Here is a 26,555-nt window from a genome sequence, read left to right on the forward strand (position 1 = left end):
GGCACCTAGAATAATAAAATTTTGTCTACTAGACAGAAAAAAGTTTATCATCAGTGTTAACATGATTAATTCCAGTTTACTACTTTCTCTTAGATGGATGCTACAGGGATGCAAGTTGCTAAAATTATGCCAGATTAATTTTACTTAGGAGACCTGGCTATTCCTCTGTGTACATGGCTGAGATGCTTTCCAGCCCTTCCTGCTTCCCTCCAGCATTTGCAAACCTCGAAGGGAAAATAGACGCAAACCACTTTGGTAGAGAGAGGGAAATCTGTAACCCCAAATGATGGCCTTGTAATAGTGCCACTAGTGGGTTCAGCCTCAAGAGGCATTCTAAACAATAATTTATCTTTTACATCATCTAACTACACTAATGCTAATGCTCTATACCATATGCCTTGTATAAACGTTGTCCAAGCCAAATCAGGCCATTATCTAGACACCAGTACACAACAGCATCTCTTCCATTGATTTAGGACTGTGCCATCAGAATCACTTGTAGAGGGGCTTGCCAGGATGATGAGACTGTGACTGCACAGAATTAGCCAACAGAGACTTGACCCACTTGGCCAGGCAGGTGATGGTTGTAAATCACATGTATTATATGGGGTTACAGTACCAGAAGTTATATATGTGCAATCAGTCCAAGGGGCTTCTTTTGAGAACTAGGGCTGGCATTAAGCCTCAGACTCAGCCTCAGATTAGAGGAAAACTCTGCAGATTCTGGTCATTAGAACAAGATGATGAAGACCAGATTTTCTCCTCCCAGGTAAAAGCCCACTGCTGGGTGTTTAGCAATGTCACCTCCATCAACATCTGCCTTAATTCAGCTGCTCTCAAAGTCAAAGCAAAAGATGATAGAACGGGTATTCCCAGGAACCTACCCAGAGCAGTGGCAATGGAGAAGAGATGTAACACAGCCCAACTGGTGCCAGCAGACATTGTCACCTCACGTCCTCTCCACAACTCCAGAGCAGGGCCAAGTGGCCTCAAGTGTGGGGTAGCCCTGGTAGCTTACAATATCAACCAACCTCCTCTCCCAGCTCTGCTCCTATAGTAAAACCTAACCAGTAATGACTAGTGTGGGTGTCTGGTTTATGGTCTCACTGTTGAGGACCAGGGCAGGGCACCTGGACTCGTGATAGTTGTCTTACCAGCAAACCTAAGCTCTTGAGAAGGGCTCTGCCTGCTGAATGAGAGAGATCTGGCAGCACTCAGCTGCCTGCAAGTTGCTCTGAATGTCCCTGTGAAAGGAAATCAAAACACGTTACAAAAAACTGAATGTGTGGTTTATTATATTTAAGACGCTATTTGTCTATAGGGTTTAAATATGTCTGTCACATAGTTAACAGTAAATGAATGTAATTTTACATGTTCAGTATTTTGATACACAGTACAGGACTACAAGTGTGGTAAAGGAGCATGGGAAATTAGTATTTCCTTGATGCACGTATCAAATCTTGCAGCACCACATAAAAGCTCAGAGTAAGGACTCAAGCTGCAGTATTACAAGCTCTACTAAACAAACCAAGAGACATACCTATATTAAACATTAGAGAAACAAAACAAATGACACAAGGGTTTAATATTTAAGATTTGATACAGGATTAAAATACTAATATTTTTAATGTCCTGGTTTCAAATTAATAAATATAAAAACAATATAAAAATATACACCAGTTGATAAAAGGATGCACTGAGTAAGGTTAGAAAGCTAAATTTCACTTTCAAACGTATGCAGGTATGTCTTTAGGGAGAGGATCTCTGTGTAGCTGCGACTGGTCTTTCGGAAGAAGTCCAAGCTTGTGAGCTGTTCGATGTCACGCACACGTGCGGTGTGCATCTTAAGAAGATCTTCAACCCATTTTGATTCATCCTCAAAGCTCTGAAATGTAAAAAAAAAAGTTTTATAACATGCCATGTCAAAAATCATCTCCAAAAGCAAATGCAACTTTTCTAAACATTGGGTCCATTTGGAGAATCTCTGTGCCCTGTTCAAGAATGACTAACGTAAACAAGTTCCAAGAAAAGAGGTTTGAAACAACATTCAAGATGATTCCTACAGTTTTATTTTGGGACCCATTTTAGGTTCAGACAATGACCATAGTCGTCTAGGAAAACCTGGCCCCATGTAGAAGGTGTTTCAGAAGAACAGCCATACACTTTCAGAAGATCCATTGGTCACTACGTATTTTTTTATCTCACAGAAAGAACTCCATATTAATCAGTTGCTTATTACCAAAGCTCAAACTCTAGACTGTTTAGCTTTGAACCCTATGCCTACACATTATTCTCATCTGGCCAGCATCTTATCTAACACAATATTATTTTAACCTTTCCACTTTACTGTTTGGAGACCATTACAATTCATCACACAGCTGGGATTACAGTTTATGTTGGTACCTGTAAAATCCTGTTATTGGAACATACATGTTATTCACTGATAGAAAGAAAGACTTTCACTAAGCATTTCTCAATACCACTAAAAAAAAAAAAAAAAAAAAGGAAGATGGTGCTGCCAGAGTGATTTGGGTCAGGTTGCGTGGATGTAGTCTCTCTTAGGGGACTGCTCCTGCTGCATGCTTTGTGCCAGCTCCGGCACATGTTGGAGCCACCCACAAACTAAGGTAACTCGCTAACACATCAGAAAATCAGCTCTGCAAAACACTTCATTTACTGGCTGCTTGAGTGCATTAACCAGTCCAGTGACATGTCCCATGAACATTGCAGCCAGCCCCAGGGACTGCACAGCAGGGAACATACGTGGGAAAAGGACAGAGCAAACAGGACTTTTGCCCCTTTGGCCTCTGTGGCTGGTACATCCACACTGCTGCTGGGGAAGAAGCAAGTTAGGAATGTAGGGTTGTGCCTCCGGGCATTTGGACTCCATGTGTCTGACTTGGAAATTTTGCTGATAAAAATCTATTTGTGGGCTTACTCCTGAAAAGGAGCCCTTTTCTGGCTGTCTCAGCAAGGTCCTCCTACAAAGTGAGCCTCTCACGGATCAAGACTGAGCTTCAGCAATGCTAGAGCCTACCCAATGCGGTAGACGTGCCACAGACCAGGGAGCGGGTCACCCTGCAGAGGCCAGGAGGGTGAGCGTGATCGTTTGCACAGAGAGGACACGAAGTACCAGTTAGGTCACAGCTGGCTGCTCTAAAGCAAATGTCCATGACCCAGGCAGCACTTGTCTGTTTTGAAGCCTTTCAACTCCAAACTGACTTTCCTCTCCATGTCGCTAGCAACCTGAGGCCCAAAACTAGGTCTGGAACATGAAAAGAAAGATGCAAATTAAGAGGGAAGAGAAGGGAGTGTGCCCTGCTCACTGCCCTTCACCTGCAGTGCCATCCTCCAGGAAAGCTGCCTGGCAGCATGTGGCCACAGGAAGATTCCTGTTCAACCTTCAGCCTGACAATCAGCTTGTTAGTCCGCCAACAGGCCTCAGCAGCGTTGTCACTGGAAATGCAATCACTGTGACATTTTTCTTGTCTTCAAGCCTTCCTTCTGAGCAGGAAATCTGCATTTTACAGAGCTCAGAGGGAAGTCCAGCTGCTACAAAGCTCACTTTTTTGAATACAAGGAGGACTCCTAAGAGTTTACAAAAGATCTACATATGAATAAATCACAGGACTGTGAGGTTGTTTTAAACCAAGTCCAGTAAGACAGCATTTGCATGACCCCAGAAAATCAATCAGCTGATTTTTGTTTCAGTTTTTCCATTCCACAACTCTCCCATGCAACCTCAGGTCCATCAGCAAGGATTTTAAACACAGTAATCAGCTAACATGGTATTATATTACTGCAGAACAACAAATGAAGTGTATACATTTAAAATTACAGTTTTCTCCATCTGTGCTGGTTAGTCTCACCTCAATAGTACAGCGAGTCTTAGAAGAAAAAAATAACAATTGAAAACATGGTAAATAGAAATAGGAAAACAATTAGGAGACTAACCTAAAACCCACTGCAAAAGTTACCAGATATTCTGGACAAAAGAATCCTCTGGATATCGAATTATTAGCTGGAAAGCTGAATACATGGTCAGAGAGTAGACAGGTGGGTGAGGAACTCACTTATTAAAGGAGAAATTCAAAGGTTTTGCTGAAAGGGAGAATAGTGGCTTAGGGGGTTTCTAGTAGGGTTCCTTCAGTTTTTGTCTTGAAAGGATCTTGTATAATGTTTTCATATATGCTTTTTGTGACAAGGTCATTAGTGTGTTAGTAAAAAAAAAAACAAAAGAAAAACCAAACAACAACAACAAAAACCCCAAACCAGTTGGGAGCTCCTGTCAATGCGGAGGAAGATTGGAATAGCACACTGGAGGATGCAGATGCAGAAGTCGCTGGTATAGTGGGAAATCGGGTTATCCGCAAATACTTCTGTTAAGCTGAAAGCTTCTCAGGTGAAACACCAGATAGAAGAGAAGGACTTGGGCATACCGGTTGTGCATGACTGTGAGACACCATTATAACACAGCTATGGAAAAAGCAAATCCTAGATAGGAGTCGTGTCCAGTGTAAAGAAAACTGTTTCATTTTGAGATCTCAGCTGGAGTGCTTTATCTCATTCATGTTCCAGAAAAATAAATAAAAAATAAAACCAGAGTGGAACAGATGCATAGGAAGATTACTAAAATACTCATCCTGTCTTACAAGAAGAGCAAAAAAGATCCTGGGTCTCCCATAAATAGAGAGAAGTATATGCCTTGAGAATCATCATAAATCATCACTAGGGTAAATCCCAAAGAAGCCCAGTGAAGGGCTATTTGAGCCATAGAAAAATGTTGACACAAGAATAAATGGGTATAACCTCACCATGAATAAACACAGTTTGGAAATGGAAGAAATTCAAATGAGAAGAGTAGAGGTGTTCTCCAGTAGCCGTGTGAAGGGGGAGAAAGTGTGCGCAACAAGAGCAGAGCAGGGGGAAAGCTGTTTCTTCAGATCTTAAAAGCAAGCTGTGGAGAGGTTAAGGAAAAGTTCTTACATTATCCCATGCATTTCAAACATGAAGTATGTGAGGTTTTACACAATCACTGCTTTGAACAAATAAGATGGAACACCATGTGCAAAAGTAAGACTGACACTCTATTTGAATGGCAAAATTTTCATTCAAGAGCTACATTTAAATATTTTTGGAGTGGTTCTTTGCTATGTAAAAAGCATAGATCAATATCTGCTAATGACCCTAGTAATGGCACTGAAGTTCCTCCTAGAACTGTTAACACATACACTGTAAGTAGCATGACCTACAAAGAAAAGAAGCCTGTGTTGGAATATAAGAAATCGAAGAGTAAAAGAGGACATTATTCTAAATAGCTCAAAAAAATATTTCTGCAGTTTAAGAGGACTATGGCATGCAATATAGGGAGGAAAAAAATTGACTTTATCATAAAATTACATACAGGCAGAGATACAAGGACAGAGGTACTAATAACTGCCAGATTAGTAACATCCAGATCACCAACTGGATCTTGATTCAGAGGAAAGAAGTCCAGAGAAAAAAACATGATGAAATATATGTAGGACTTTGAGACTTCTGGTGGAAGACATCTCTGCCCAAAGCAGTTAAGAGTCTAAACAGGGGGAAGCCAGACCTGCTCAAGAGAGAGGGATACTGCTCCAAAAGCGTGGTTTTAAAAAAAGAGACCTGAAAGCAGGCGATGTTTGATGAATGAGAAAGAGACAGTGTTCCAGGTGAATTGTGTACAGAGTTGGAGTGACTATTTCTGCCTGTAGCTGGAATAGGAGTCTTAACTTTTTGTGCCAATACAAAATTCATAACATTAATGCGTTCATTCAGGAAACGGTCTCCTGGCAGCCTATAGTGAAGTGTCTGTGTGCAGGAATCCGCACAGCTGTGTAATGGGAGAACAAGTTCAGGCGGAAGGACAAGTCTAAATACAGCTGCCTGGGAGGACTGCTGTCCTTGCAGAGTGCCAGAGCCCGTGGGGACCCGACTGCTCTCCTGCCGCACAATCAGCTGCCGAGTGTGTGTGCTACTTTCTGCAGTGCTGACCAGACCGAAGCCTTTGTACTGTTCTGAGATTCTTACACTACAGGATCATGCATCCTAAAGGAAGATAGGAAAGGAACCAGGATGGTGTCTGGTCATGTCTATTAGTAAGAACCCAAACTTTCCCCTTGAATTAATACATGTTCTGGAAACAGCGTGAGCTGGCACTCTACCCTTGGCAGGTTTTAGCATATAGTTTTAATACTGTGTGGGCTGGATGCAATCATGCTGTCTGATGCACTCAGAGTGCCATAGCAGACAGACTGTATTGTACCTTCATATGAAACAGACCTCAATATAACATCAGGCTATCTGCCAGCACAATACATCTACATACACAACCTTCCCCGAGTCTACTCTGAAGTTGCACTGGCAGTGTCTGCCAAAATGTAGAAGCCTACAGGTTGTTTACTGCCAACTTACTGTATGTCAGTTCTTCCAGACAATTTTAGATGCAGTAATAGGTCCATATTTTCTCTGATATCACAGAGGAGTGCTTTTGTCTAATGAGTTGAACATGACACTTAACAAGTCACTACCTTGTGCTTTCATTCAAAACATCAGTGAGCGCTAGCATCTAGTAGTAATGGGGTTTCACGTGTCCCAGGGATATATTTACCACGGGACTACAGTAGTGCAGCAGAACTTACATTGCAGCTCTCGTCATTGTCAGGCCGGTGAGGAAGGATGTACGAGAGAACGGAGAGTGGTCCGTCACACTTGTCGGCTGGCTGAGTGAAATCTAAGCAGCTGGTTATGATGGTATAGTAATGAGTAGGAACGGGAATGGCGCTGCCTTCCACAAACCTGGGGGAATAAAGCAAACATTTATCCACAAAGGATAGACTTGTTTGGAAAAAGGTTACAGAAACAGCATGGCCTTTCCACTGCTACGTGTGAGAACACATGCACATTGCTGAGATGTGTTTGATTCCTAAACGCTATCTGAAAATGAACATTCAATTAGCTCATGTTTTGATACTGTGCTACAGAAATGCCACACGCCAGTGCTGAAAGGCTTCTTCAGTTCAGGGACATAGAGAGAAAGCATTACAGAATTAACGAAGGACTTGAGTATCTAACTCAATAGCACTGCTATGGTTTGCTCTGGTATCCAGTTGTCAACTCTTAAGTTCTGGAGAATTTTAGAGAAAATAGATTATTTGGAGCATAATTCAGCTTCATCTCAAAGATGAATGAAAACTTAATTTCAAAGTCAAGGTGAAGAGTTACCTGCTGAATTGCCATTTCCTTATTTTTACCACTGTCTTACCTGTAGGGGTGTTCAGTCTTGATCAACAATAATTTTAGAAAGAGCTAGAAAATCATATCTCCACCCCAAAATTGAATAATGTGCAGACAATTAATTATTTAAGATAAGGCCATCATTAAGAGAAGCGACAGCAAACAAATCTAAAGACAATTCTTACTGTTTTATTTTGTCAGGCGTGTCATGTAAACCATCATAGTCATAGTCAAAGATCGGTCCAGTTATAACATTGACTCCGTTTCGTTCAGTGGCGTATCTCTTCACCAAAACCCTTTGGAAATAATTCCATACCTCTGTGGGGAGAAAAACACAACAACAACAAATAACGTGCCAAAATTTGGATAAGTCAAAACATGTCAAGATTATAAACAATTTTTTTCCTCTGAAAATAAAAATCCAGTGGACTTCATTCACACAACAGTAGGGGAAATCAAAGACCAAGCATTACAGATTTACTGCAGCTTCATTCAGTTTGGTCAATAAAGCCTATTCAGACTTTGTTCTCTGTTGAATTTTTTTACCCAATCAGTGAGAAAGGCATGGTACCACTCCCAGGCTGGCATTGCCATAGGCATTGCACAGAGACCCTGCTGTTCCTTTACCAAGCAGTAGAAACAGCTATTCACATGCTTTTGATGTCCCTGTAAACACCTCTTTTGTCTTTCTTATCTAGTTACAGGGAATGGTGCTGTGTATTTTTAATTCTAGAAAGGGAACAGCACTGTGATTAAAAGCAAAACCCAAACATTTTAAAAGAAAGGGAAATACAAAGGTCATATTCTTCCAGTTAAATTCTCCTTGGATACAAAATGTCTAACTTTTAAATTAGGTGCTGTCATGGATGACCAAATTATGGCATGGCATCTCATTACAGCAACTTTTGGGAAAGGCATGACACTGTTTCTCCCACTATGCCCTCCTCAGCCTTAACAGGTTAAGATGCTTACAGACAGGAAACAAGCTGGAATCTCCAGTTACATCACTCTTTTCCTTCTTTATTCCTTCTTATTTTAACACTAACAGAAGGGTGTGTAAACAAAAATCTTAGGCTTGTAAAAGTCTAACTTTTGTCTTGCCAGCTCAGACGGTTAAGTCCATGGCCTCAGCAAGTTCCCCAGTAAACCCTGTCCTAAGACTGCTCAGTGCCACATGAACTCTGTGCTCGGGCTGATGCAGAGGGCCCCAGAAGCAATGGTCTAACAAGAACCTCAGCTGTGGTAACCACTTGGCCAGTACCACTCCTGCAGCTGCTCACTCCCCCAGTGCAGCCGCCTTAACAATAAAAATAGCCCAAAAAGGAAAGTTGTTAAGTTGGGGGTTTTTTTCCCCCAGTTTTCCAGCTGAATCAGTTCCCCACTTCAGTTCCTACTGCAGCCACACAGACAGCAACGCCAGTGCAACAGGGTGGGGGTGGGGGGACAGGAGGACGGGATGACAGTGGCATCAACTTGCAGCTCCAGCAAAGCAGGAGCTGCTTATGCCAGACTCCCTACAGAAAAGGTCGATACAGAGTTATTACCTGGGGGGATGGGATGGGACAGTGAATTTAAAAAAACAAAGCAGAGAAGGGGGCCTCTGCAACCAGCACTGCCACCAAAGCCAGCACAGAGTAAAACCGCCACCTCGTATTTTCCCTGTTGTGGAAAAAGCTCCGTGTAATGAGCTTATAATCGGCTCTCAGCGTTGCAACCTGTAGACATGCAGTGGTTTGTAATTCCCCAGGAACGATACTTGTTCCAGCATTTGTTCTCAGGAAATTCTTCACCCACTTGTGATGAAGAGGAAGGCCACTAGACAAAATCAGCTGCTAGTGGAGGGGTTGTTCTCCTGTGATTAGCATCTCAGCTAATTTGCTTAGACTAACATTAGCATAAAGAGCATTTTTATGAAGTGATTTGAGAGTGGGAAATCCCCAATAATTTTGCAGTCTGTAATCAGTTAAGTGCCCTTGCTCAAATTTCCAGCAAACATCACCACTTGTTCATACTCAGAGGTTTCTCAGTTAAAAACACTCTTTTCTGGTTAAAATGAAAAAGCTCCCATAGGCTTTGATGTTTATCCAAACCTCTCTGGCCTAAAATCTGAATTGGAAATCTCACAAGAACAGGCTCTTGAGATTCTTCCAAGGTTTCTCAATTCCTGCCAAGCCAAAAATGCCACCAGAATAGTCTGATGGTTTTCCTACCTCTTGGCAAAACTAGAGAGAAAAGGGATGTGCAGACAACAGAAACATTAATACTATATCCCTGCAGCACTGAAAGTTTCAGCCAGGTTCAAGTCTTTCCTCATTTTCCATAAATATGTCTCCTCTCCCTTTTCTTCATAGGTAATAAATATGTTTGGTCTCCCTCTAAGGGCACGGATAGAAAAAGAAAAAATAATCATTTGTCCCTGAACTACAACATGTGAAGTGCACGCTCCCAGGCTTGTGCACGCTCCCAGGCTTGTGCACGCTCCCAGGCAACTCCAGTTGAGAAGTAAAAACATATTGCCTAAGTATGTTCTGCAGTAGCTTGGGCTACAGACAAGACAATACGAATGGTCTTGCACAAACTGAATTACTATGGCATGAAGAAAAATTGCTGAGCCTATAGAACATCTATGCTCTCATCTTAGCCCAGCACCAAGGAAAATAAACCTTAAGCCTTTCTTGTGGTATTTTGCCTGCCCATATCTAGAACTACACAGGTGCCACATGTATTACCTGCTGGCCACAGGTAACTGACCTTTATGTTCTAAACTTCTCCCAGCAATTCATTCCATAGTCCCAACACCCACATTAAAAAAAACCAAACAAACAAACAAACAAAAACCCCCACATTGGGAAAGAGAAGTAAAGCCATGGAAAGGGCACTTACTTTTGAAAGCAGGGTACATTGGAATTATATTTGTTATTAGAAAAGCATCATATTTTGCTTCTGCAGAGGAACTTAATTCTGAAAAAATAAACCAGAAAAATATTAATAAGAAATACCAGAAACTCAAAGAAATATAAAAATGTTTTGAAAAATGGCTTCAGAGATCAACCAAAGGGAACACTGACATCTAAACAGCAATCTGAATGCTATATTCAGAAGTGCACATTATGTGCATAAAATTTGTCTTTAATGTGACAGCTGAGCATGGAAAGTAAGGATTTTATCTTTGCTTCAACTATCAACCAGTTCAAAATATTTTCATATCCCATCCATTTTTGCAGTCTCAAAAGTCAGAGTGCCGCTCTGCAGGCTTTTATAAGAGGCAAACAATTTCCAGGGAGAGGAGCGCAGGATTATCTTCTAGTTCTGAGCAAGCCTCTGACACTCATTTACACAGGTTTTCTACTAGCACTATTTCTAAGGGATGGTTGAAACTTCTCCAGTATGCAAGAGTATGATTTGGATTTATAAATTAAATATATGGTTTATCTTACTGCTGTTTGAATTAAAAATTAAAAACTCTGACTAGATTCCCAGTTCATATAAGCTGGTATCTATCCACTGACTTTAAAGGGCCGGCTTTTGAACAGCATCTTCTAGCTTGTAGTTGTATTCTGTGCAATTCTTCGTTCACCTTTATTTTTATCAATTAAACTGGAACACTTCACTGTTTTGGTGCATGAAGCTGGGGACCAGTTTGGAGCATCTCTCATGGAGCTGAGGGCCCATGGCCATGATGTCAACTTGTGGCATTGGGCTCTTGGTCCTCAGCAAGCGCAGCAAGAATAATGTATCCATCCCACTGGGCCCCATATGTGACACTGGTGAAGGAGCAGCTCCTTTGAGAAGACATCAGGGAGGAAGAATTCACTCCGGGGGGGAAATTAAACCACTCCTACCTATATTCCTTCCCAGCAAGGGAGCGGGGGTGGAGTTTCATACCTAAGGTTTTCCCTAACAAAAAAGAAAATTACAAAACCTATAGGTGTTAAAAAGCTATCTGAACTTACGAGGAGGAAAAAGGAAGCCGTAGGAGAGCTGTTTGTCACCTCTGTAGGCTGCACAGCTCTGGCTGTTTCCTGGAGAAATGCGGAGGTCAGGCCTCACACAGCTGGCCAGGTGCTCCGGGACACCCGATACCTCTGCCTGCATTGAGGAACATAGGCAAAAAGGACAAGAAAAGTAATTCCAGCACTTATAGCTGAAAGAAAATTATTTCATATAGTTGACAGATTACATGGAAGGCCTTGTGTGGAGTAAAATAAACCACCTTATGGAGTAAAATAAACCACCTAGCTGTACAACCAAGTCCCGCTCCTGTATCTGCTGCAGAGCCCCTCCTTCAGGTAGCATAAGTCACCATGGGAAATAATTCAGATGAAGTCCCTGATTATTCCATCATAACAAAATAAACCTCAGTCAAGCAAAACTTAGAAAGAAAATGAAAACAGGAAAAGAAATATACATCCCTTCTGCTTAAAATTTTTCTCCTGAAGGAAAAAAAAAAAATTTGGGCATTGTTTACAATGGTATTTGACATAATTTCTCATGGGAAAATCTAATTGGGGAAGTGGAATTTTAGGACTTCAAGAACACAGGTACTGAACAGATTTCCCCAGGATTTTTCAAGCACTTTTCAAGAGCAAAGACAGCACTAACCTGTTTGGAAATAGTGTAGGACGTCCAGAGAGGCATCAGGAATGTTTCACTGTAGCCGCTTTCAAAGTCATGGTGATGCAAGATACTGTATTTTGTGCGGTACAGTACTGCAGGGCGCCCATATAGAAGATGCTTCTCTACAGATTAGAAGAAGTTACGTTTACATTTATTACTGAAAAATTTAAAGATGAAAAAATAAAGGAGGGGTTGGCTTTCCAACACATGCTGATTTTACAGTGATCCTTAATGGGCTACTGACTGTGAATAACTGCTAAGGAAATCTCGTAACAGAAAGCGCAGCAGTTCTTCAACAGTTTTGGTTGGGATCCCCCTTCGAGGCTTACAACCCACTTTGAGGTTAAAAGTCCCTTCTGCACTTGAAAGCTTGTTGGGGTCATAGCACGGACAGAGGCTGTTTCTCCAAACACAGGAGACTCCACAAGGATCTTTGTGTCCACATTTCAGTCACACATGAGGTGATAAGCACTTTTTTTGTAGCTTTAAATCAGCACACCACCACCCCCCTCCTATCACTGCTGACATTCTTCTCTAGACGTTTCTCCTTCCTATGTTTTTTGTAAAGTCCCTCTCAAAAGGGAGGCAAAAGTGCTCACCCACTAAAAGAGCATTTTTTTCCACTTGGCTGATATAGATGATGTTCTGAAGACTGATGTGCTATTTTCTGTCAGTAATATCAAAGAAAACAAACCAAAAATCCCCTTTTCCTAACTCTGGCTACAAAAAGACACCTCCAACTCCGCGAAACTTGCTTTTCTTCTGTGTTGGTGATATGTTATGGTTACTACATACCTCTGTGACAAACTTGCTTATAAAAACACAAAAATGTCATTGAAAGAGGTAGAGGAAAAATCAATTTCCTGGCTAGTCTTGCATTGTGCTGCATGGTTCATTGATTTTGATAACCGTTTGGCAAAAAGCTTGGTTCACTTTTGGAAATCTAAACATAGAAATAAGGAAAGCGGCCTAACCCTGTTCACAGATAAGCATTTAACCTGAAAAAAAAGGGCATGTTTTATTTGAGTCCAAATAGAGAATACTTTTATAGGACATAAGAAAGAAAAGTAGAGAATCCTTGCCTAAGGACAAAGATGATAAACTTGCTTTATTCAAGAGAAGCTGAAATCGTATTTCCCTTCTGCATGTGAATAACAACATCAGCTAAATATGCATGGTGCACCATGCAGGAGAAAGGAATTACCAAATGCAGGAAGATCCATGAACAGGTGCTACAGCCTGTCAGAAAATACAAAATAACTTGCACATTACAGAACTACTTGTTTAAATAAGGGGCACTTCATTCCACTTCACAGACATCTTACAAATGAGCAAGTGAAATTGGTTTAAATGCTTGTATCTTAAAATAAATTTAAAATACTCTTCTTTCTTATAATGCTGAAGTGAAGAAGCATCAAAACCTTAAATCAAAATAAAGATGTTGATATATCTACGAGTACAATGGTAAGGGTGCTATATCTTGATGCCACAAATTGCCACAGCAGGGAGTAGCTCTTCACTAATTTGGAAAAAGCACTTTAACAAGATGAAAGCTGCAGAAAAGCAATTTAACTCACAAGGAAAAGGAATAATTTCATCTCTAGAAACTAAAGGATAGCCTGCATTGTCTGATTTCAACAGAAAAAACTAAAGAAATAACTTCATAAGGGAGTTTAAAAAAATCTCCTTAGTCATCTGAGCAATACGATTTGAAGCATCTCAAAAGTCCATGTCTAAACTCAAAGCTTCAGCAATTCCTCATTTGGACAATCGTTATGGTGAGGGGAATGCTGTGAATTGTTGTGCTGAACTGGATCACAGCTGTGAGAAGGAAAGCTCTGCTTTGGTGTGCCTTTCAGTCAGCATTGCTGCTCAGAAAAGCAGTTCCCATCCCCTCCCCTCTGGTCCTATTCCTGCTTTTTAACCTGGACCACAGCCCTGATGTGGCCGACGCACTCGGTCAGCGCTGGCATACAGCAGGGAGGGTGCAGGAACTGGTGTCCAGGAGAGTGAGGGACGCTTTCTCCTGGGACTAACATTGACTTGAATGCTGATGAGGGACAAAATTGCACTGAGCATCCCTGAACCAGCAAAACATTTCTGCACTTGTTTCAGTGGATAACCTGCACCCTAAAAAAACCCAAGCATTAAAGATGTAGTCAGGGATTGTCAAAGCAGCTGTGCCATCCTTTCTACCAGTGACCTGGTGAAACCTAAGTCTGAAATACCAGTAAAACACAGTGTGCAGATGTGGTCTATGTTTTTTACCCCATTTACAGTTTGTGGTCAAATGGAGTACTGCCTCATGCACAGTGGAGATTAAACCTCCTAAAAGATGATGGAAAGGAAGAGCTAAAACTCGTATCGCTTTGAGTGATACTTTAGTCCTTGTTACAACGAAAGGTAGTGTGCACTGTCTCATGTGAGCTGCATTTAATCTTGCCCACGTATCTCATGTATGGTTATGTGCTATTTTGACATGTTATTTGAAAACACAGTATACTAAACATTAACTAAACCAAACCAGGAGTTTCTCTGGTATCAATGACACAAAGTAACTTGCAAAAGAAAACCAAACCAGCTTACTTAACTGAGGCACCAGGGTCTTACCTTCTGTTCCCTTGACATGAAAGCGCTTGTTGAGTTCATCCAACTTGTTCTTCTCAAAAACAGAAAAAAGGAACAAGATTAGGATCACTGGAGCATTCTGACATCTTGTTTTACTAAGCATCTAGCAAAACAAAACTAGCACTATAAAACACTGATGATTTTTTGTTTGTTTCCTATTTTACAAATAGCTGTATTTGTTCCAAAAGGGCACAAACACTTGACAGGAAGGACCTCAGGAATTCTTACAGATCAAACCCTCTCAAAATAGATAAAATGGCTGCACCTTTACTAGGCAACTACTGCTAATAGTGGAAGCATCAGCAGATCCTAAACAGCTACCTTATCATCACATGTACATCCTATATCGGAATCTGATGCAGAAGGCAGAGCAACAGGATAGAGTGGTTTAGCAACTTCATCTGGGACAGTTGGTTTATAAACATTGGCTCTCAGTAAGTGATTTAAACTTCCATGGGTGCCATTATTGGGAGCAGGCTTCAATCCAAGCAGATCTACGAAAACACCAAAGACGAATGATGATTAGATTGCAAACACATATTCAGCAACATCTCTACCAAGCTAAAAGACATTTATTTGCAATACTGTTTACACCCACAACATATTAATGAATACTTTTAATGCAATAAAAATACTAACCTTTTGTTCAAATCATAAAATTGAGGATGCTGCCTGAACAATACAGTAGCCTTTATGACAAGAAGGTTACTTTGCATCAAGACACTGGAAAACAGTTTTATTATAACTACTCCTGCAGCTTCAAGTGCAAATCTGTGGTCAATGTGCTGACATTACACCAACCATCTGGAACACAGTGTTATTAGTCACGTGCTTGATAAATAAGGGATAATTACCTTTTTGATATTTCACGTTTGGAAAAAAAAATTTAGTAAGTGAATTACACCTTTGGCTTGAAACTTTTATTGTTCTGAAAAATCAGTATTAAAGAAAAGATCCTAATGAATATCTGTATACATTGTCAGATTATTCTTCACAGCTACAGTGCTAGTTCAGGCAACATAATCACACCAGGAGATGCCATAGAAAACCAAGTGATGCCCCTGAGCTGCTCCTTGAGACATGCAGGTGCAGAAGCCCTCTCTGAACAGAAAGCTCCTTCCTAGACTGCTGAGGTGTGAACACCACGTGCTGTAGTGGTAAGTGCTCCATCTCTGCCAAGCTGCATGCAGCAAAACTGTGGTAACTCCCTTTATTGGCCAGCTGCTAGAGTAGGGCAAACTGAGGCCACTGAGAAGTGCCTTCAGCCCTGCTGGCCAAAAGGCAAGTGCTTGGGAAAGGGGGACTGGGGAAGGGACACTGGGAGGGAGCCAGGGCATGAGCTCTCAGATGCCTAAAGGAAGCCATGTTAGCTAAACCAGAGTGTTTCTCTTGTCATTTCTCAAGCACATAGCTTACCACACATGACGTTATAAAGTTCAATATTTTCAAAAGGAGGTACTTTGGTCTTGTATTTGAATGTAGGGCCATAACCTATAAAGACAGTCTTAAAAAAAAAAAAAAAAAAAAAGAGAGAGAAGAATACACAAGAAAAACATTAAAAGTTAGGGGTTTTCTCAGAGAATATTTACATTTTAGAGACCTACAGTTTCTTCCGCCTTCAATGACTCTTTTGCAAAGGTTACTGCATTTCTCGTACCTGCATGCTGTTTATCTTGTTGTCATAGCCATGGTCTCCATGGAAGAAACATTTTCCCATTGGTTTCTTGTAAACGTCCACAGCTTTCCTAAATTGAAAAGGAATTAGAGAATTTCCTCAAAGGTGTAGGTATGGTGGCTGACCTGACAACATCCTTTGGGAGTAGGAGGTATAAGGTTACAAGGCAGTGCATTGCTTATCTTTCTCTAATAGCAGTAGTGGGGACTGCAAGCTCATCCAACAACCTTGGGGGTTCTCCCTCTGCTTCCTCTATAAGCAGATGCTAACAGCCAACTCTTACTCATTGATAAAAACCTTAGCATCTATTTACTTATTTTCTCAGATGTGGAATGGCTCATTCTGGTAGTATAGCCAAACATGTGGAGGAAAAGAAGATTATCAGGAGTAGTCAGCATGGATTCACCAAGGGGAAACCATGCTTGACCAACCTGATAGCCTTCCATGATGGCATGACTGGCTGGGTGGATGAGTGGAGAACAGTGGACGTTGTCCACCTCAACTTCAGCAAGGCTTTTGACACTGTCTCCCATAACATCCTCATAGGCAAGCTTAGGAAGTGTGAGTTAGATGAGTGGACAGTGAGGTGGATTGGGAACTGGCTGAAGGACAGAGCTCAGAGGGTTGTGATCAGCTGTGCAGAGTCCAGCTGGAGGCCTGTCGCTAGCGGTGTTCCCCAGGGGTCAGTGCTGGGTCCAGTCTTGTTCAATATATTCGTCAATGACCTGGAGGAGGGGACAGGGTGCACCCTCAGCAATTTTGCTGATGACACAAAACTGGGAGGAGTAGCTGACACACCAGAGGGCTGTGCTGCCATTCAGCGAGACCTGGACAGGCTGGAGAGCTGGGTGGAGAGGAACCTGATGGTTCCTCTCCACCCAACAAGGACAGGTGTAGGGTCCTGCACCCGGGGAGGAATAACCCCATGCACCAGTAGAGGCTGGGGGTCAACCTGCTGGAGAGCAGCTCTGCAGAGAAGGACCTGGGAGTGCTGGTGATCAGCAAGTTGACCATGACCCAGCAATGTGCCCTTGTGGCCAAGGTGGCCAATAGTATCCTGGGGTGCATTAAAAAGAGTGTGGCCAGCAGATCAAGGAAGGTTCTCCTCCCCCTCTACTCTGCCCTGGTGAGGCCATATCTGGAGTGCTGTGTCCAGTTCTGGGCTCTCCAGTTCAAGAGGGACAGGGAACTACTGGAGAGAGTCCAGCACAGGGCCTCTAAGATGATGAGGGGACTGGAGCATCTCTCTTATGAGGAAAGGCAGAGAGACCTGGGTCTGTTTAGCCTGGAGAAGAGAAGGCTGAGAGGGGACCTTATCAACACTTATTAATATCTAAAGGGTGGGTGTCAAGAGGACGGGGCCAGGCTCTTTTCCGTGGTGCTCAGTGACAGGACAAGGGGCAACAGGCACAAGCTGGAGCACAGGAAGTTCCACCTGAACATGAGGAAAAACTTCTTTACTCTGAAGGTGACAAAGCACTGGAACCGGCTGCCCAGGGAGGTTGTGGAGTTTCTGTCCCTGGAGACATTCAAAACCCACCTGAATGTGATTCTGTGTGACCTGCTGTAGGTGAACCTGCTTTAGCAGGGGGGAGTTGGACTAGATGATCTCCAGGGGTCCCTTCCAACCCCTACCACTCTGTGATATGTTCTCATATAACATCATCTCCTACAGACTGGAGGTATTTTGGACCATACTCTTCCAACACTTAAAAGGCTAACAGAGGCTTCTAAGAAAGCACTTTTATGATGTTACAATGCTGCAAATACCATAAAATGCTGTAAAGTGCTTTCACCTGTCTGCCTTCCACCCAATAAACAAAAATGGGAAGCAGAAACAAAGCTGTAGGGAAAAGAGAAATATTATAATGAAGATGAGTAGCTGAGAAAATATGTGCTGTATCACAGGTACACTAATTATCAGCTTGTTACTGAGTATTTTTTTTAAAAAAGTATGTGGGGGAAAAAAATTATCGTGTCATAGGAATTATAATTGCCAGCTTGTTCCAGAGTACTTTTCACAGTTTTATGAGGGCTGCTTGCAGGCAATACGTGCAATAGACCAGATTATCCTACAAGTTAACTTCTTCATCTGCAATAAAATGATGCTCAGCCAAAGTTTGATTTTGGCCTTGTAAATTACTTGAGTTACAGCAATAAGGTCTGTGACTACCATTTTCCTGGCTGTGAATAAACAATTAATTACAGTTACATTAACAAATGAATTACTGGTGAATGAGGTTTCAGAATATATAATGAATAAATAAGCCAAAGAAAGTCTGATGTAATTAATAAGAAATTACTAAATGTAAATCAACTTGGGCCACCCCATCAGTTCCAGTAAAATTCTTAAAACTAAAGTTTTATAGACCTAAAACACAGAGTGTGATTCTTTGAAATGTACATGAACCCTAACCACAGAAACTGCACAGGGCAGCCGGCCAGCCAGCTAGTGGAGTTATGCAAAAAAGCAATTGGGATTTCTCATTCACTGCTTCAGCAGAGTGATCCTTGCATAATTCACAGAAAGATAAGCACAGATGTCAAAAGGCACTTACAACACATCGTGTATTTGCCTGGCAGCTATATGGGCAAAAAACCCTACCATAATTTAAAGCCCGTAACAGACTACCATGAGCCAAAAGCTGTGTCATCTTCCAAGAAACATTGAGTCAGCTTTATGCTTAAAGACTCAGCCGTTCTTATACTGTAATATATCACATGTGTCAAAAGATCAAAGTAAGAAAAAGAATATATATTAAACCAGAAAGGGGTGCACAGTTCGTAAACAAAGGCTACTCCTCTCCTGTTCACTCTATACATACATGTGTCAACATGTTTTTCCTTGCTTAATTTTTAGCTAACTAAGAATATTAAGAATTGGTCATATTTTATAACTGAAAACTCAGAAGCATATGTGGAAGAACAACCCAAAGCAAGGTTTTCTCCGAGTTAAATCACTCTGGTTTTCTGTGGGTTTGTTCTGCAACACAATACACTGCCGGCACTTTCACGGCCACCCTGTCATACCCCTCCACATGTTCTCAGGCATTCACCCGCTGTCCTAATATCTCCATATTCTTTCCATTCCCCCGTTGCATCCACTCAGTCTCTTGTTCCCTAACATCACCTGGTCACGTACGCCTTCCCCTTCTTCTCATATTCCCTGCTTCCTGGTTGGAATAAGCTTGTACCTCATTAAAAAGCTTATCAGCTCCTATATTTGAGCTAATCAGTCAAAAACCACACAGCTGCTTGATGAAACCAGTCTGGGTTTCTACCCTCTATCCAGCTACCGATTTTCCCAAACTTTAAAACAATTTTGTGTTCTAAGCCACTTGCCCCTCATCACAAGTTCAAAACTCGTCTTGGTCACGGGGTACAGGAGTGGGGTGCTGACAGAGAGGGCAATCCCAGGTGCCTCATTTCCTCAGAAAAGAAGGCTGAAAATCAGGATGGATGCAAAAGCAAGAGTTTACCTTGCCACATGCCATTTGCGATCCACCAGTAAATGGACATCCTCAATTCTCCGGTTATAAGCGTAGTGCAAGCGTTTAGGCAGGTGCTGTTTCAAGTAAGGCTTGAAGTGCTGGTCTGGCTTTCTACACTGAAAAATAAATGGTTACAAATACTGCTGTCAGTTAGCTTAGACGCACATAAACCCTTGAACTACAGAAATCAAGCTGTTAAGGTCATTATTGATGATGCCTTGAAAATGATGTCTACATCTAGAATACGTGCTCCAGCCATTTCTGTGCAGTATTTACATAAGACCAGGGCCTAGGGAGTCATTCAAAGATGTATTTGGAAAGCTTTGTTCTCATGACAGTCTTTTTGAAAGCATCATGCAAAACATCGTACTTACTTAGCTCACGGATGAAGAATTTTATCCTAACTGGACCAAATCTTAAGTTTCAGAGGAAAGCTGAGTGCTCAAAATACATCTCATCTGCAGATGTATTTAAAGCCATCTGGTCATAAAATTTTGGTTGGTTTTTTTTTTTTTTTTTTAATCAGCTTTTCTTTTGAGTACTTTGAAAGCAAGGTTGTAGTTGAAGGCTATCAAATAAACTTTTTCAGCGTCTTCAAAGTGCTAGTAAAATATTTACCCTAAAAGATTACTTTCCATTTCTGAAGGAATGAGTAAATAGATTCAATTCAGGGAGTCAAAATGATCAGGGAAATTCTGGCTCTGCACTGCCCAAAAGGTTATAAAAGCTACTACAGCAGCAAACAGTGGAATTTATGACAAACATTAATCTGTACTCATGAAGGGCACCATTTAACACTCTTTATTCATGTTAATGGTTGGTTTTCCTGCCTAAAGAGTGAGGAGAGAATGATGAATAATGCCCCAAATTAAGATGTGAAGTGAGCAGTGCAATATAGACAGAGATACCTCCCAGTCCTATATACTTACTGTAAGGTTGGCAACAATCACTTTAGGGTCATCTGTTAAGCAAAGAAAAAGAAAGACAAAAATATAAGAGAACAACAATTTACAGAAGGAAACATAAGGTAATAATGTAGTTTAACAGAGGCATTCTTCCTAGAAGTTGACTGATCTTTACTAAAAGTACACTGTACATCCGATCAGATATCCCGAATATGAACTGAAGTTTAACTGTATACCTTTACTTAGTGATACTGTATTTGCTTAGGTAGTGTTGCTCACTGTTTTATGATTTGGGCCTTAGCTTAATATTTATTCTATTTTCTGAAAACATACATTCAAGTATTTGGCTTCTTTCCTTTAAAATAAAAAAATCATCTCCAAATACAAAGAATATCCGTGAAAATTTTTGAAAGCCCATTTGAATGCAACAATGCACTTCCTTAGAAGCAGTAAGATAAATATGTCACTTTTTTTTTTTTTGTCTCTGTTAATAGTTCACATATTTCATAGGCTGCTACAGAGTATGTGAAAAGCCACGGTAACATATTCTGGATACATCTTTGGACTATTAAAGGGACATGAAGATGTAGAAAGCCCAAAACCATCAACAGTCCACATTAACTGGTTTTTTTCCAGACTCAGGAAGGGGAGGAAGCATTTTTCAACCCTGAAAGAAAGAACAGGCTTAGAGAAAATCTTAGGAAGCTAAAATCTCTTGCTTAACTATTATTGTTTTGTTGCTTAAGGCATGATCGTGCTGAGCTTGAAATGAGCTCTAGTGAATCTCAAAACATAGCTGCAGGTTTATTCATTCATTGCAAAGGTGTGTTTGCAATATTATGGAGTAGGAAAATGGTGGAGGAACAAAAAGGTGGTGATTTGCCATTTAAGGAGGCAAACTCCAGCTCTAAAAGTAAGGAATATGCTGCTTTGTTCTATGTTCAAACTGGTGATTTACAAGCAATTACAAACATTCAAACTAGGAAGCTGCAGACAGAGGCCAAAAGAGGAAAATGGTATTGCGGGAAAACCAGTAATATGACTCATAGGTCAGTCAGACTAGCTGAACTTTTTTGGAAGATATTGCCATTCATCCTCCAAAGAAAATGAATTTTTCTCAGCAATTTGGGAATTCACAGGTTGAAAGGTCTTTAAAAAAAAAAATCTTCTCAGAACAGAAATTTAAGTTTTCAGTAGACTGTGAAGTGTAGGAATTTCGTCTTTATGCTAGTCTAGTAAGTTTTATCAATGCACACACTATTTTCAACAGATCTTTACACACTCATCCCATATTCCTAGAGCATAAATACCGAGGTAAATTAGTTTATAGTAAAATAAATGCATACATAACTCAGTATCTAAGGAAGTTTTACAACATTCTTATGATTCCTGTTAATATTCTGAAAATATTGAATCTTCAAAGATCAATTTTTTGTGAAATCTGTCCTCAACAAAAATATATCTGAAGTGTTATGAAGGGTTGCTTGGCTATCCCATCTATCTGATCTTCCCCTCTACTGAAAGTTATCACCCTTGTAGTATACGTTGCAAAAAACATCAGTACTTATGGTTCGTTAACGAGTTTCGCAGTTTGCGTGGTAGGCTAAACTGCTGGCAAAGCCCAGTTTGCCCTGGTATGCTGAACCAGAGCAGCCACAGTGCTGGCACAGGCCCTGTCCTGGTATTGCTGCCCCGGAGGTGATAGCCCTCAGCAGGGCAGTAGCGGGGCAGCTGGATGTGTAATGCTTTAAATCACAGGGTTAGCTTCACCAAAGGACTCCTGTCTGACCCCTGAGTGCTCTCATCAAAGATCAGCTAGTCTCAAACACCAAGTCAGGGTGAATTTCTAACAGCATGGTACAAAAAAGCACCAAGTTTTACTGTCAACATTGGCTCTGATGCGTGCTCTAAGTCTCCCTTATATCCTTCAACATCCCCAGCCTGTTGCTATTTAGCAACCCACACTGCTTCTCATCTGTGCCAAAAGTACGAAGCAGCTTCTGAATTCAGAACTAAGAATTCACTTTTTTTCCATTAGCTCTGAAAAGGTACTGGATGCTTTTTTTATATCCAATCCAGGCAATGCTGAGATCCCTCAAGTCCCGTTTTTGTTGACAGGGGGCAGAAGTGCATGAATAAACTTAAAATGTACATTTAAACTGGCATGTGAAACTGGCTTCAAGGGTTCCTGCTTCTCCTTGCTATCAAAGGGTGGGTTTTAACCCAGAACATTTCAGACATCTGCTTGACACAGCTCTACCACTGTGGGGTCTGTGAACTACAGACTAAGAAGGAAGAAAACAGGTGGTCTTCAGTGGGCTTCCCTCTGAATGTCCCACCAATGCACTGTGAACTTACCCCTTTAGGGCCACATCAGCCCAAGGAAGAGATGGAGTCTAGTTCTCAGGACATAAGGGGTATAATTAAATTAACTTACATTTTAGGTTATTGCTAGACCTAGGGCGAATTCGCCCTAAAGATCCAGGCAGCAAAATGATGTCTTCCACATTAGTCAGATAGTTGCTTAAAAACTCAGTTCTCTCACAAGTAGTGTCTTCCATACCTGCAGAAGAAAAATGCAAAATTAATCAAGTTTGAAAATAAACATGTTTTCCAAAACAGCACAGAAAGAAACCCCAAACAGCCTAGGTAGCCTTTTCTTTTGGACTACTAATTTTATTCTTGTTCCTTCCAGTCATCTAAATTCCCACATCAGACACTGGTAGGGGTCAAACTAGGAGTGATTTTAGCACTTGCCTACACAAGAGAAATACCAGTCTCAACGTCGTAGAAACAGTCACCACATATACCATGAGTGCACTGACACATCTCCAAACTAAGCTCATGGAAAAATCAAAGTCTGTTTCTAGTTTAGTGTGCTACTTTGGGCTTTTTTTTTTTTTTAAACAAAGCATTTTAAGAAAAGTCGCATACAAAAGGTATTGTCTGTTGGTGGTCTGTTCTAAGGCAGCCGCAGATAAACAATTCTTTCCTACAGCCACTTGTGGTGGGGAGGAATGTATTGCCATTCACAGTCAGTTCTCAGTACCAGATTGCCTCCCCTGAAAACCCTTCCTGCCCTTACCCTTCTCTCCCACAGCCAGAAAGGAGGCATAAGCCCTTTTATTGCTAATGTAGCAGTTCTTGTGAGACTTTCGTAAACAAAGATCCAAACAGAACAGGACTTAGTAGCATTGCTAAAGTTACACAAAACCAGGTTTATCTCAAAACATAGTCACTTTTTTCTTTAATAAAACTTTCTTTTTCTTTTCGTCTTTGCTAGTATTTACTATTTCTTCTATTGTAAAATTTCTTCTGATGCCCAAAAGAACGAGACCTACCAAACAGTACCTCTGCTTTTGCGTGAACCTCCATCTGACCCTGAAATAATTTTTTACCGTTTTCCTCCTTCCTCCATTAATTTGATGACATTTTTCACCTAACCTGGAAGCAGTCCCTTACAGATATTCCAGTCTTTCTCCTAGTAGGATAGCTTGACCCACTAATTGCCATGGAAACGTTTCGCTCTAAAGTCCTGCTCCTCTCATGAAACGAAGAGCAATGCTACTAAATTTTTTCCTTCCACAAAAACCACCAAGAAGATTACTCTAAACAAATTGTAGCCTTCCAATACATGCAAGTGAGCTAGAATTGGATGTAATATCAAAAACGTCAAGCTTTGAGAAACTCTAAGTGGAGGTGTAAAATACCTAGATCACCGTCGTGAAAGAGAAGTGTCCTCCAACAAGACTTAACAGGTGAGCTGAGCAGCCAGTCTACACTGACTGTCTGGTTTTGGGCTGTTAAAACTAGCAGAAAAAAACAGCACAAAAACATCTCAAATGGAACTTTCATTTAAGCCACCTATTATATGCACAACTACGTTGCTCAAGCATTTATATACTGGTAAAATTAGTTCATTTTACCGTGATCACCAACAAAGATGACATTGACACATCGATGTAGTTTCAACTGTTTCAGTCCATCCATTAGTTGTCCTACTGTCTTGTCAATCTCTCTCAAAGGATTCACCATCATCTGTATAAATATGCAGAAAGGCAAAAAAGTTAATTCTATCATTACAATGTCCTCAGTTCTTCTACAAATGGAGGTCCTTTGGCAAAACTCTGATAGGATAACCATCCAGGTCAAGAGGCAAAGCCTTGGCTGAGCTGTTACACCTACAGTCACTGTACCTTTCCTATATGCACCCTTTGATTTCATCACGATAAAGCCCTGCTGAGATGCTGACAGCAGTACTTTTAAAAGGCTATTATATGTGAATTGTTTAGTCAAAACATGAACATGAAATGAAGCTTTGGACTTGGGATTCATATGCCAAGTCACCTAATGAAATTCACTTCAAAGGACATCTGATAGTAGGATGACAACATGCAAGTCACTTGAGTAGCACATGGGGCTTGGAGGGAGCATTCTGCAGCTTCAAAGCCAAGAGTTTCCAACATCTCAAACGACAGTTTCAGCAAAATTGTCAGCAGGCCCCAGAAGACACTAATACCGTACTGTGAGTTCTTAATTTAAGTTTCCTTTTCATTTAGAAACAAACAGAAAACACCAAGACTTGTTCACAGGATTGTGTCTGCAGCTATAAGAAAATGAATCATTTTTTACCAGATGGCACAGAGAAGGGAAATGTTTTAAAGTAAGATTTTAGGCAGAGGACTCAGATTTTGGTTTAGCTTTGAGAAGAAAACATTTCTTGTCACTATATGCCAACTTCCTCATCACTTATCTGTTTGATTTGGCTGGTCCAAGTACCCGCAACAAAACATCCTCCCAGTGACAAACAGAATGCTAACTAATTTTGGATGAGGAAAAACCCCTAGATTTTGGCAGAATTTTCTGAGAAGAAAAAAATAAACACCATGTTAGTGTGACCCAGAAAGAGACAGTTCAGAAATTCTCCCTCTGCCTGAGTCATTAAGGGATGGATGTTAAATGAGTCTGATAGGTTATGAGACAGGAAATGGCATCTCCCATGTGTCACTATAAATACACAGAGAAACGGTCACGAGAGATGGAATCACAGTGGGGAACAGGAGGAACAGTTTCTGCAACATATGGTAGTGCTTCAGGCAAAGGGTGAAATTTTGAAATATTGTAATTCAGGAATGCCTAAGTAGTTAGTTTAATTAAAACTTTGAAATATTTTGAGTTTAGAAAAAAAGAAAATAGATGCCTGTTTCAGCATTCTTCCACTCTCAAATACAAAGAATTCAATGAATAATTGAATTATTCGATGAATGGGAATTCCATTTTTGTGAAACTGTGTTTGTATAATATCAATCACACAAGGAAATACAACTTTTACTCAGAATCCAAAGCTTATTCAGGGAAGCTGGAAATCCAGATGGACTTCCCATTAATGTTTACTTTTGTCAGCAGGCTTGAGGCTTCTTAAAAAAAAAAAAAAAAAAAAAAAAAAAGCAGCCACAATACTTCCAGCGATTTCAAGGATTCATGAGTGATTGTAATTTTGTTTAGTTACCCTCTTCATCAATTTAATCTGTAAATCTGCAGAGGAATTTCTGAAATTGTAAGAAAGTTGATATAAATTAAAAATCCTGGTTTTAAAAGAAACAAAAATCTCACATAGAAAAATCACCAAAAAAAGCCCTTCAACTTCACAGTTTTCGCTACTTGATTGTGTTCAAAGCAGCTCTTAGAAAGGCCCTCACCAGTATATCTTTATCTCATTGCATTTTGTCTGTCTTAAATTTTTTAATTCAGTTATCTTTCATTATTCTGCATGACTCTCAAGTTTTCCCCCAAATTGTCTTTGCAGTCTAAGGCTGGCTGTAGGTGGCATGTTCAGGCAAGGATTTTTTGTGTGGACATGGTACTCTTACAGCACATGTTCTTTCCCAGATGCAGCTTCCAAAGAGTTATTGGTAAACAAATAAAACTCTTGCGTATACCTTTCTTTGCCTAATATGTTGATATCAAGACTTTGGAAGG

The 26,555-nt window shown here is 40.7% G+C and overlaps 1 protein-coding gene across 3 annotated transcripts in view; it reads right to left on the minus strand.

Moving 5' to 3' along the window:
• Positions 1 to 1,714: 1,714 nt before the first annotated feature.
• The window catches only part of ENPP2 (ectonucleotide pyrophosphatase/phosphodiesterase 2), a 58,404-nt gene continuing 33,563 nt past the window's right edge, over positions 1,715 to 26,555 (minus strand). For 2 of the 3 annotated variants that reach the window (XM_086466126.1, XM_086466125.1), the window contains 14 exons: positions 24,503 to 24,614; positions 23,014 to 23,139; positions 20,601 to 20,632; positions 19,660 to 19,787; positions 16,163 to 16,250; positions 15,922 to 16,009; positions 14,827 to 14,999; positions 14,488 to 14,539; positions 11,863 to 11,999; positions 11,214 to 11,349; positions 10,144 to 10,221; positions 7,446 to 7,578; positions 6,666 to 6,822; positions 1,715 to 1,885 (listed from right to left, as the gene is read on the minus strand). In XM_086466126.1, coding sequence (XP_086322252.1) covers positions 1,715 to 1,885; positions 6,666 to 6,822; positions 7,446 to 7,578; positions 10,144 to 10,221; positions 11,214 to 11,349; positions 11,863 to 11,999; positions 14,488 to 14,539; positions 14,827 to 14,999; positions 15,922 to 16,009; positions 16,163 to 16,250; positions 19,660 to 19,787; positions 20,601 to 20,632; positions 23,014 to 23,139; positions 24,503 to 24,614 — 1,611 coding nt within the window. The remainder of the gene's footprint in view (positions 1,886 to 6,665; positions 6,823 to 7,445; positions 7,579 to 10,143; positions 10,222 to 11,213; positions 11,350 to 11,862; positions 12,000 to 14,487; positions 14,540 to 14,826; positions 15,000 to 15,921; positions 16,010 to 16,162; positions 16,251 to 19,659; positions 19,788 to 20,600; positions 20,633 to 23,013; positions 23,140 to 24,502; positions 24,615 to 26,555) is intronic. The other variant, XM_086466127.1, reaches the window with a different exon arrangement.

The sequence above is a fragment of the Leptosomus discolor genome, chromosome 5 (genome assembly GCF_034619465.1).
Source record: "Leptosomus discolor isolate bLepDis1 chromosome 5, bLepDis1.hap2, whole genome shotgun sequence".
NCBI classification, from domain to species: domain Eukaryota; kingdom Metazoa; phylum Chordata; class Aves; order Leptosomiformes; family Leptosomidae; genus Leptosomus; species Leptosomus discolor.